Here is a 13,169-nt window from a genome sequence, read left to right as displayed (position 1 = left end):
CATTTTTTCTATTAGCCTCTTAATCATCATCTGGAAAGAGAACATTCTAGAGTAATATGATTAAATGTAGCTCTGATAAAGCATGGTCCCTATTATGTATCATAAAGCAGGTACTAGATATTTTACATTCATAGAGGTATGATACAGTACTGTCCTACATCAATAATACTAGATTCAGTTTTGGTTTGAAATTTACTTTGCCTGCAAATAAGATTGCTACCCCTGTCTTTTTCTGGGCTCCTGTCACATGGAGAATTGTTTTCTATCTTTTCACTTTCAGTCTATGGGCTTCTTTTTGCACTAGGTGTGTTTCTTGTATACAACATGTTATTGGATTTTGCTTCTTATTCCATTTTGCCAGTCTATTTCTCTTGATTGGTGAGTTGAGGCCATTGACATTGCTGGTTATAACTGATGTGTACTGACTTATTATTGATATGTTATTGGCCTTTTGTTGACTCTTTTTACTTTTTCACGTTCTCCTTTTAATTTCTTGCCTTGCCTATTTGATTTGCTCTGTTGGGTCTCATGGTGTTGTTGCCTTCATTGTCTTTTTCTAGGATCTTGTTTAGAATTACTTGTAGTGCTCAAATCCAGCATTTTCTACATGGCAGACAGCAAGCTGGACACCCAGTCCCTTTGCTGCCTTTCCTTAGCCGTGGTCCATCTGATAAGAGCTGGGAAAGCTGGATTCTGAGCCAAGGGTTCCTTGCTATCCCTGTGATGTCGGGTGAGTGGGCGCTGTGGCTCTCCGCATTCTCAGGTGTGAAATGGGAGTCACAACATGTACTTCACATGATTGTTCTGAGGATTCAATGACTTAAGCTACCGAATTATTGAGTGGATGTGAATTCCATTGGGCTTTGAACGGAAGCAGTTACCCTATTTCTAGGTTTGTGCTGTCTCTCTACTAAGCGCCATAGCAAGGATTCACCCTTCCTACCCCCCAAAGTACCCACTGCATCCCTCCCGCCCAGTGCTATGGCCTTTGTGCCTCTGCACCTCCTGCTCATGAAGGAACTCCTGAAAGGCTTAGAAGTATAGAAGCTACTGTGTGTTCCCCTACTCGGGCAGAAGCGCAATTAATCTCTTGGGCCCCCAAACTCTTCAGTAGATTTTGATGCAACAGCCAGCAGACACTAATTGATAAGTTTTGCAATCTTCTCCAGCTCCACAGGACCTCAGGAGACACTGATCCAGCAACTATTTCCACAGGGAAATCCAGCGCCAGGCTTGGGACTAAAGTCCTTATAATTCCACAGGCAGAAGCCTCTAATCAGGTCCCTAATGAGAGTTCGAGATCAATCCACCTACAAGGGTTGAGGGAAGACTGGTGATTGGAGGATTGTCCTAAGCATGCCTGCTAATAAGGCCAGAGGGAAGGGAATCCCAAGAAAGATTTACTTTCTTTTTAGTCCTTAGTCAGAAAGAGCCTGGGACCTTAGAGAGTGGTTTTAGCAAGACTCACGAGGCAGGTTGTGAGTGGAGGGATGATGTTTTCAAAAGGAGGCAGCCTGGGTGTGAGGCACTACGTGCAGACACCAGCCTCCTGCTCCTTCCTTTCTCATCTGGATATTAGTCTGCATTCTCTTCCCTCTACCATGCCCCACAACTCTGCTGTTCTCCCATTTTTCTTCCCGTCTGAGCCTCTTTGTTTTTAAATTCCATATTAATAAATGCATCTACTTCATAATTTTCAATGCCTATATATTATTACAACTGCTCAATGATTTCTCTAAAGAACCTCATATCTTACTCATTGATAGTTTCTAGTTTTCCACTATCTTTTTATAGCTATTTCCCACAATGAAATTGAATCTATATAAAAACAAAAACCCTACAAACTAACAATGCATTGGTCCATTCAGATAAGTTCACTGTTGAATTCTGCAAAAACACCAGAGAAGTTAGAACTTCTTATTTAATATTCTCCCTAAGATTTTTCTCTGTGAGACCGGGACTTGCTACGTACTTCAGACTGGTCTTGAACTTACACTACATAGTCAACTCTGGCCTGAATTTATGGCAATCCTGATGCCTCCGCCTCCTAGTGCTAAGATTACAAGTGTGTACCACCATCCCTGAATCCACCCTACGATTGTTAATGAAATTGAAAGAGAAGAAGCACTCCCAAAGTCATTTCTGGAAGTCACCATTACCCTGATTCCAAAACAGGACAAAGATTTAACCGAAATAGAGAAATACAGACCAATCTCATGAATATAGATGTAAAACTCCTCAAGAAGATTCTGGCACTGTGAATAAAGGAATGTATAGAGGTTGGGATGGAAACAAAAGCACTAGAATGAGTTTACTCTTTTTTTTTCTTTATTAAATTTATTGGTACATATTAGGTATACAATACAGTTACATTCCTCATTGGGATCTTGTACCTATACATGACTTATCAGGTTCTTATTTTTCTTTTGCCAAAATTGATATCCAGATTTAATACAATCTCAATCAAAATCCAAACAGTACTCTTCACAGAACTGGAGAAAACAATCCCAAAATTCATATGGAACAAGAAAAGACCCAGAATAGCAAAACAGTCCTGGCTAGCAAAAGCATGAGGAGATAATATGAGGTACTGGCAGTGTGATGTAGCACTAAGATACTCTATATGGGTTAGCTCTTCACATGAACATGCTCTGTAAGGGATGCTGTAAGGTTTATTTACTGTAGCACAGTACCATGATGCCTGTCTGACACCTGAGATGGCTAAAAAATGACTCGTAGGTAGGTGGCATGTACAGCACAGATGTGGTGCACAAAGGAGTTATGCAAACCTCTACCAGAATGGTGCCAACTGGCACAAGATTTCATCACGCTACTCCAAGCAACCCAGAATTTAAAATTCATGAATTATTTATCTCTGGGCTTTCCACTTAATATTTTCACACTGTGGTTGACTCCAGGTAATTGAAACCATGGAAAGCCAAAGCAGAGACAAGCAGGGACTACCATAAATTTAAGATTTACATTTTTTTTACATTTAAAAAACTGCACAACTATGATAAAAGAATTAAAAGATTTTAAATTAAATAGGGATACCATTTTCGTGGACTAAAAGACTCAAAATTGTTAAGGTGTAATTGTTCTAAAACTTATCTTGAGAGTCAATAAAATTCAAAGCATAATTCCAATTAGAAATTTTGTGTACAGTTGATGATTTGCTATAAAATGTATGTGAGAGGCATAAATCTAAAAATTAAAATTTATTTGGAAGAACAAAGTAAGAATATTAGCATTCTTTGGTTTCTAGTCTTACTATTATGTGACAACAATCAGAAAAATGTGATACTAGAAAAAAGATAGACTATTCCTAAGAATTGAGAGTATAGAATATCACAGTGTCCAGAAATGGATCCTTTGATATATAATACGTAGATTTTTTTTTTTTGTACCAGGAATCAAATTCAGGACCTTGCACTTTCTGGGCAAGTACGGCACCGCTGAGCTATATCCCAGTCGCATACAGTGATTTTCAATGCAAGTACAAAGGCAATTCAGTGGAATATAGGCTTACCAAAAAAATGGTACTGAGAAAATCAATTTATATATGCAAAAAAGAACATGAATTCATCCTTGTCACTCTCTAAAGTAATTAACTCAAATGGATTATAAACCTTAATATTCATATGGGTGCAGAGAAGAGTGCTTATGACTTATTTCTTTTTGGAGTCAGAGAAGTCTCCGAGTGAAACTCAAGTGTCATGAGAAGGACTAAAGAGAGAGGTGTCAAGTTGCATCTATTAAAGCCGGGTGAGGCCTGTGCAGAACAAGTTTTTGTTGCCCTGTCTGAAATGAGGGAGGAGGCTGAAAGAAGCTACAAGGATGGTTCAAAAGTGCACTTCTTGAAGGATGTCCTCTTCTGCCATGAGATGTAACAACAGTTTTGGTGAACTGGATGTTGAGCCTACAACCCAGACAGCTTTTTGGTTTCTGTGTAAATCAATACACATTTTCAGAGACATCATTCTACCTGGAGTTATTGATGCCGCCTACCATGGGAATGGTGTGTTTCTCTGGAGCAAGGAGGACAGCATCTGAAACCTTGTCGAATTCTTTGAGTATTATCTAATATTTCCATGTCCAAAAATAAATGTTAAGAAATCAATAAAACACAGTAAATACAAGACCAGTGAGAATAAAAATTTTGAAGAATTAAAATTTATATTATATTATTTATATTATATCACTAGGTAAAGAAACTCATTCAGCTGATGATTGCCATATACAAGAGGAATCTGGAGTGGGTAGTAGAAAAAGGAACATCAGTATTGCTTTGTGATCTGTTGCAGGGACAGGAAGAGCATGGCATTAGCAGGGGTTCATCTTTTCTCTTATTCCTCTCCTCCCCGTCTCTGGGCACATCTAGAATGTTAGATCACAGAAGGCTGATCCTCATTAGCAGCATTGTTCATCTTTGCTAAAGGCCATTTACAGGAAACTGTGCCGTACTGTGAGACTGCCACCTGGGATCTTTCCAAAGCACACGTCTTTCATGGTGATACACTGCTTCAAGACCACTGATGACATCTTGTGTAAACGTTAATACTCTTCAGATATTGTAAATCATTCAGTCCATTCCCTGATTTCATTAAAGGTTTTCCAGCCATCCTTCTTCACTCCCCAAAAGTAGGTTCCAGCCCCAAAGGACTCCTGTCCATTCCCTACAGCGACAATTAAGCATCCATCCCTGAGCTGCTGTGCATCCCCTCTTTTCCCCAAATATACTCAGGTATACTCAGCAGCTCTAATAGGTCACTGCCGCAGGACTAGGAGTGAAGTTGTCCTAGTGTGGTCCTGGGTAATTACTTTGTCTTTAATTAGTTATTGCAGGAGTTGAACTCCTCCGGGATGCCAGTTCCCTTAAGGCCAGTGATGTGTACAATGAAAGTCATGTAGTGTAGAAACTGATGATGGTTGTAGAGGCTGTGACTTCGCATGCCCATACTGAGTAAATAGAATTGAATCTCAGATCAGGCTTCAGAGTAACTCTGGGGCACCCTAGGTGAGTTGAGGGACAATGAATATCTAACATTTAATGTTCTTCTAACCTGAAGGATGTGTTTTTCCAGATTGTGTGATTTTCTTCAGGATAGTGATTTAGGCATGATAATTTTTCTGTTCTAAACCTATCTGCCTCTTGGACCTTGCTAATACTTAACAAGTAATTTATTTAATATTTGTCAGTTATAATTGCTAATGATAGCATTAATGAATATCATTGAGCAAAATATTCTCAAAAAATTACTGTATATCACTTCAATATAATGGCAGCTATGTGAGCTAGGAAGGCTTTTACTTGGTTGCTCTTCAGCCATGTTTTCTTTATAATCACCTAAGAAAAGTTTGGACAGGCTGCCTATCAGAAATTTTGATTACAAAATCTGCAATGACTGGATGGTATGTAATGTAAAGACAATGTATATGTCCTTGTTACTCCAGGTCAGTTCACTTACCACAGCTTTGACCTTGTATGGGTGCTAAGTGAGCATGTAAAGTATTCATTATGGAATCAAAATCTGTGGTTTGCAAGGACGTCAAACTTTAGAAGCACTGCCCTATGTGATTCTAACATGGACTCCAGGCTGAGAACTTCCTTTGTGGGGGCTCAGGGTGGGTGCAAGTTTGTTGTACCATCGGTTCCACCATCTGCCAGTGATGTCCCTGGCTATGATTCTTAGTCACTCTTAGCCCCAGAGACACGGTCTCCTTGATTAAAAGAGAATAACAATTCTAAGAAACCAGGTATGGTTATCAGTAGACATTTTCCCACTGAAATGCTAGCAGACAATGTCCTAGTATAAACACTGTTTAGTGGAGTTGAATTAAACATCAATATCAGGCTGACAAAGCAAGCGTTGCACTCAGTTATGCATTTTTGTGAAGGAGCTTTTCCCGTATCACTTAATGCTCCTCTTCAGATTAGAGACAGAAGTCAGAAACATACATATAGCAAAACAACGCGTATTTCTATATAGACTGGGTGAAATAAGGAGACAGAGACTGAGAAAGTTAAGAAACTGAATGATCTGTGAACATGTACAATACTAATAAAAATTTAAAAAAGAAATTAGTTCTGGTTCCCATGGAGACTGAGAAGAATGAAATCCTCAGAGAATATGAACCCATACATCATGAAGTGCTCACGTTGTTATCTGGAATCTAAAGGTAGTTTAGAGCAAAAGCCTTTTTTCTTCAGGAGATGGCAGTGTTTTCTGTTAGGAACTTCAGTTGATTGTACACAGCTCACCACATAATGAAAGGTAATATGCTTAACTCAAAGACTACTATCTTAAAGGTTAATCACGTTACAAAACATCTAGACTAAACATCTGGAGTAAAGCTAGGTTCTAAGGCCCAGTCATGTTGACACATAAAATGTATCATGATAAAGGATATTAATATTGCAGGAAGAATTCAAATGAGGGGTTAAGGGTAGTGATTTTTTATTTTTCTTTGTCATTTCTAAAATTTCCTTCATTTTTATTTTCCACACACCAATATCAGTTATGTCAAGTGGAATTAAGCATAAAGATGCTCAAAGAAACTCATTTTGATTAATAAAATGCATAGTATATCTGAGGTACCATAATATTTTCCATGTTTGCAAAATTATATCCAAGAAATTTGTAAGAGTAGCAAATTTTGGAGTTAAACAGTTAAAGCTGGTGAGTTATTGCGCTCTGAGGAATTAATGGTAGTAGTAACTCTTACACCTCTTTTTTGTTTTTTAACCAGGGATCGAACTCATGACCTTGCACTTGTGAGGCATGGGCGGTGCCACTGAGCTAAATCCCTGGCAATGGTAGTAGTTACTCCAAGCTGATAGAGTTGTGGTGTCTTTAAAGGTAGGGGAATGTAAGACTCAGTCTGGAGGACAGGCAATAAATATTAATAAAATATTGGCTAAATTGAGGCACCAAGGCAGGTGATAGCCTTGCTTCAGTCAGGAAGGCAGATATGCTTTTCCTGCATGGAATTTTTAATCTGATGAGAAGTCAGCTACAAATAATGATCAGGGGCACTGAATGCAACACAGTGAGTATAGGGCACCCATAGCAGCAGGTCTCTCCTGGAGTGGAGAGACATGGAAGTTTCAGCATAAAAACTACCTTCAGGATAAGTGGGGGCAAGCAAGGTGAAGAGGTAGGAGAGTTAAGAGAGTGCTAGGCAGGAAGAACTGCAAGCATGAAAGGCTTTTTAAATTGAGCATTGCTGGAAAAGGGGATGTAAGAGACACTGTGTAAGAGACAGCTGAGGTTGTGGAGGCTGGAATGGATCAAACAATGAAATATCCTTTATGTCCTCGGAATTTTGTTTATGTCTTAGGATCAGTGACAATCTGCCAAATTATTAAATTATTTGAAACATGAAAAAAAGTTATTGGGGGTGAAAAGTATTTTAAAACATACAAGTAGGGTGGTAAACTGAGAGTTTGTTTCAATATTCACAGTGAGTCAATTTTGTCTAAGATAGTGTTGGGCTAGGGATAAGGACTGAAAGAATTAGAGAAGGAAGATGAAATGTGGAATCTAAAACCTTGCTTTGGATGTGGATGGTGAGAGAAATGAATGAAGGAAATAAAACTTTCATATTCTTTATTTTAGCCTGGATTCCTTTTGCTAAATAAGAGTAAGTGGAGGACGATGGGTTGCAAGAGGAAGAGACTTAAGTAGTAAGTTTCTCTTGGCAGCTGTTGTACTTAGAAGCTTTAATGATCCATGCAAGGGAAGATAATCATTGAACCTTAAAATACAGAGCCATGCAGGTTAGAAAAATGTCTACACACAAGTTGTGAGTGATACTTGAAGCCATCAGAATACAAGAGGCTTTCCTCAAAAATGTAATTAGAAGATAGAGTTGAGATAAATCCCTGAGAAACATCAACATGAGAGAAATTGTAAGACCAAGACTCAAGTGTAGTCACTGAGGATGACCCTCCCAGCCAGCATGAAAGATCAATATATTTTATATCTCAGAAACAAGTAGATAAGAGAAGATAAGAGCCATCCACATCCAATGTAGCAAGGCTTTAGATTCAGCACTGAATTTTCTTTCTCTTCATGTTTCTTCTTTCACGTTAAAAAGAAATGAAAAAATCATATATGGTTTTGAAAATTGTAGACATTTGTGATAGAGAGATTATAAAGTATTCTAATGGGAGCTAAATAAATAATTTTGCTGGGAACTTAACAGGATGTGTACTACAGATAAATGTTGATTTTTATTTGAACTGAAGGGACCCTATTATGCTCTCTTAAAGACACTGGACACGACCAGTGATGGAAAGAAACCAAACCATCCTTTCAGAGTTCCTCCTGCTGGGTTTGCCCATCCAGCCAGAGCACCAGCACGTGTTCTATGCCCTGTTCCTTGCCATGTACCTCAGCACCGTCCTGGGAAACCTCACCATCATCATCCTCATTCAACTGGACTCCCATCTCCACACGCCCATGTATTTTTTTCTCAGAAACTTGTCCTTCTCTGACCTCTGCTTTTCATCTGTGACCATTCCCAAGCTGTTGCAAACCATGCAGAGCCAAATTCCATCCATCCCATATGCAGGCTGCCTGGCCCAAATGTATTTCTTCCTGTTTTTTGGAGACCTGGCGAGTTTCCTGCTTGTGGCCATGGCCTATGACCGCTATGTGGCCATCTGCTCCCCCCTGCACTACACCAGCATCATGAGCCCCAAGCTCTGTGTGTGTCTGGTGGTGCTGTCCTGGGTGCTGACCATGTTCCATGCTCTGTTGCACACCCTGCTCACAGCCAGATTGTCTTTCTGTGGAGACAATGTGATTCCCCACTTTTTCTGTGACTTGTCCGCCCTGCTGAAGCTGGCCTGCTCTGACACTCATGTTAACGAATTAGTGATATTCGTCATGGGAGGGCTAGTTGTTATCATCCCATTCCTACTCATCATCATGTCCTATGCCCACATTTTTTCCTCCATCCTCAAGGTCCCTTCTGCTCAAGGTATCCGTAAGGCTTTCTCTACGTGTGGCTCTCACCTCTCTGTGGTGTCACTGTTCTATGGGACAATTATAGGCCTGTACTTGTGTCCATCAGCTAATAATTCCACTGTGAAGGAGACAGTGATGTCTGTGATGTACACGGTGGTGACTCCCATGCTGAACCCCTTCATCTACAGCCTGAGGAACAGAGACATGAAGGGAGCCCTGGGAAGAGTTTTTCATAAGAAGAAAATGCTCCTCTGTTTTTCACGATGACACCTGGATTTTACATAATATTATTCAATAATTATATTGATATTTGTATTGAAATATTATTTCTTCCCGTAAAAAAAAAAAAAAAGCAAAACAGCATACTATATATAACTGTTCAATATAGAAAAAGTAGAAATTTACCTGATTTACCTGAGTAATTTAACCAAGGGATGGGGTATTGTTGACCTGGCTATGCCATCCTCTTTGTCTTGTCTGGTGATCCTGGCAAAATAAAAAAAAAGTGGAAGAGGTACTATTTTATGGGATCTCTATTTCTTGTGCTCTGAAATAAAAGCATCCTATGACCTTATTTTATCAAGTAGTCTTCTTTATATGTGATATCATTTTGAGATAGTGCTTTGTAGTCTCAGTCTATTCTCAATAAAACCAAACTTCTTATCCTCCCACCCTGCTTCTAAATCTCCTATGTATGCCCTTCTGCAGGAATTGTCATATTACTATATCATAAATCTCTTCCCCAGTTTTTTCATGTCTATGTAATATTTTCTGACTTGATTGATTCTTAGTGGATTTTTATAACCCTTTTACTACAATACCATATTTTTCCAAGGAATTGCTTAATAGCCAGGAGTTTTCATTGTTTTTTCTAGTCATGAGGAAAAAAAGCTAGAGGCTGTTTTTAAGGATACCTCTCCTCTGTTTGTATTTTGGATTTCTTTTTAGTCCTTAGTCAGAAAGAGCCTGGGACCTTAGAGAGTGGTTTTAGCAAGACTCATGAGGCAGGTTGTGAGTGGAGGGACAATGTTTTCAAAAGGAGGCAGCCTGGGTGTGAGGCACTACCTCCAGACACCAGCCTCCTGCTCCTTCCCTTCTCATCTGGATATTAGTGTGCATTCTCTTCCCTCCACCATGCCCCACAACTCTGCTGTTCTCCCATTCTCCTTACCATCTCAGCCTATTTGTTTCTTTGTTTGTTTGCTTCTGTGGATCCATGAATTGAACTCAGAACCATTTGCTTGCCATGAGGCTGCAGCACCATTGACCTATATCTAGCCCCATCAGCCCATTTATTTTTAAATTCAATGTAATAAATGCATCTGATTCAGAGTTTGCATGGTTACATAATTTTATAACTGAATAGTGATTTCTTTAATCAATCTCCTATCTGACCCCATTGATAACTTCCTGTTTTCCACTCCCAGGAGTCTTGCCTCGATAGCCCTTTGCATAGCAATTTTGTGGAATTTTCAAGACTTTACATACCTAAAAACTATGAATTACCATTTGACTTTCTTCTAATTCATTGTAAGACTATATTCTTAATGCTAGCCAGCCCTAGCTTTACCATTAGCAAATGGAATCACATTTACATTTATCATCTCCTTGGTAGATGTACATTAAATTGATAAATGGATTTTTTAAATTAATTAAAATTTTTTATTATAATATATTTGAAGTACGTGCAATTTACAATCATCTTAGGGAGTGGGTACATGTAAAGAAATATATCTTTTATTTTAAAAAATCTTTTCTCTTCCCTTTCCCATCCCTCCCTCCTTCTTCCTTTAATTTTTCTTTTCCCACTTTCATTCTTATTGATATTATTGATCCTAGTTCATATTTATGGCATGTCATGTGACATTCACTGAATTTATTAGATTCCTACACATGGAATATCCTTATTCTACTTATTTACCCTTGCCCTTGGTGTCTTGGATCCCTTTGCATTTATAAGAAATTCATCCCTTTGCATTGTTATATCTATCCTTTAGTATTCTCTTCATTTGTACTTTGCCTTACTCAAATAAGAAATACATTTGGTATTTGAGTTTGTGTGTGTCATTTATTTTATTCAATATTATATATTCCAAGTGCATCCATTTTCCTACAAATATCTCATACTTGTGCTTTATAGCCAAGTAATATTCCTTTATATATCGATACATTTATAAAACTTAATCAATTTTACTTCTGCCTTTTCTCCCATTTCTCCCCTTACCCTCATTCCCAAAACCCTTTCTGATTTTCAGAAAGTTTAACTCTCTGCCCACCCATCCTCTTTCTTTCTGAACTTTCCCCCCAGTCAATATAAAAATAAAAAGGACAGGGGTGTGCGACCGCCCGGACTGCACGACAATAGACCCAGCAAGGACCCAAAGACCCCGGAGGGGGTCTCTTCAGCTGCCTGCCTGCCTGAGACTGCCCGGCGGGGGCGTGACCTCCCGGACTGGGCTACAACAGACCCAGTAAGGAAGGTAGCCACGTAGGAGCCCTTGAAACACCCCCACGACCTCCCCGCGCCCCCGGTTCTCAAACTCCTGATTGGGCCAGTCCTTAGACCAACTCTGCAGAGGCATAGGCTCTCATGAAGGGTAGTTTTCTGAGCTCCCAACTTTGAACATCTTTAAAGAAAGGGCAGGGGAAACCTGTAATAGAACTGAGTGGAGTTCAACCCTGAGGGTAGGGAAACTCAAGTTAGGCCTTGTGGACTGTGTTCAGTCTCAGTCGTGGGGAACTGCCATTGGCTAGCTGAGACCAGGGTATTCGGTTCTGCATATGGCTGTACATGTGGTATAATATGAGAACAGAGACAGTCTGAAAGAGGCCCTTCAAATTCGTCTTCTATTTTTTTCTCTTTTTTCTTTTCCTCATTCCACCCTAAAATTTCTTTCTTTTTTCTGTCCTCTCTCTCCAACTCAGTCTCTTGCTCTACCATATTATCCCTCATCTCCCTTTTTATTCCAGCTCCTGCCTTAACTCAGACTTCTTCTTTTATTATTTTTTCTTTTTAGGAGGGGTTTCCTCTTTATGTTCTTTTCTCCATTTTATCTCACTCATGGCTCTGTACCTTCAAGGGAAGGCAAGTGCCTGTTATTGTTAAGGGGATATATTCTTGTCCTTATTCCTGCACTCTCTCTATCCCCCCTGAAGTTAATAGCTTTGTAAAGATAGTAAGGTAATTCTACAACCTCTGGATTCACTTCAAACCTGCTCCAATTCTTTCACTTATCTAATCCTCTCATTCTAAGTCTAACCCCCCATCCTAAATGGTAAAGATGCTATATTGAAAAGCATATTCACTGCAAACATATTATGGGCTGCTTCTTGAAATTAATTTAATTCACATGAGTTAAAGGTGATACATTAATGACTACCACAAGTGGTCAGTTTGCAAACTGTGCCTGATCCTATTGGGCTGCTGAATGTGTCAATTGGGATAAAGAGTTGTGATTGATTTAAAGAGCTGTTTTCTCTGATATTATGAAAATGAGAATGTCTATGAGTCATTAGAAACTCAAAAGCTAAAACGCAACTATATCAGGAAGATTTAAGTAATACCCAGAAATTAAAGAAGGACAACCCAACAATAAAAATAAAAATGAGAAAACACTTAAGCAAGACACAAAAACAGATTTCCAGTTCACCAATGGCAAATAGTAGGACAAATGAGGATGAAAAATCTGATAGTGAACCAACAGGACACCCTGGACCCATAGCACAGGAGGTAACAAAACAGATCAATCAGGCTCTAGAAAAATTCAAATCAGAAATAATTTCCCAGTTAACCAGAGACATGATGAGCAAAATGGAAGTCATGATTCGAGACTCTAGAGCAGAAACTGACAAAAAAATAGATGAGCTCAGGACCATGATAGAAGCCATGAAGACTCAGCATAAGAAATAAATGGAAACAATGAATGGCCAACAGAGGAAAGAAATGGAATCCATAAAACAGATTCAAACAGATATCCAGGAGATTAAAAACTCCATTGAAAGTGTACGCAACAGAATAAAAGATTGCCAAGATAGAATTTCAGATATAGAATATAGGATCACAGTCAGTGACCGTGAAAAAAGAGGTCTCTTAAAAACAGTAAGGGATCATGAGAAATCAATCCAACAACTTCTAGATGATACAAAGAAAAATAACATAAGACTGATAGGAATTCATGAAAAAACAGGAGAAAA

General features: G+C 39.0%; 1 protein-coding gene across 1 annotated transcript; it reads left to right on the top strand.

Moving 5' to 3' along the window:
- Positions 1-8,294: 8,294 nt before the first annotated feature.
- Positions 8,295-9,242, top strand: LOC104875025 (olfactory receptor 1). The gene has a single exon (XM_010642395.1). The coding sequence runs from the start codon at positions 8,295-8,297 to the stop codon at positions 9,240-9,242; it is 948 nt and encodes a 315-aa protein (XP_010640697.1).
- Positions 9,243-13,169: the final 3,927 nt, after the last annotated feature.

Source organism: Fukomys damarensis, unplaced genomic scaffold (assembly GCF_012274545.1).
Source record: "Fukomys damarensis isolate Sample0158 unplaced genomic scaffold, DMR_v1.0_HiC HiC_scaffold_13, whole genome shotgun sequence".
Lineage (NCBI taxonomy): Eukaryota > Metazoa > Chordata > Mammalia > Rodentia > Bathyergidae > Fukomys > Fukomys damarensis.
This window is presented reverse-complemented; position numbering and strand designations above follow the sequence as displayed.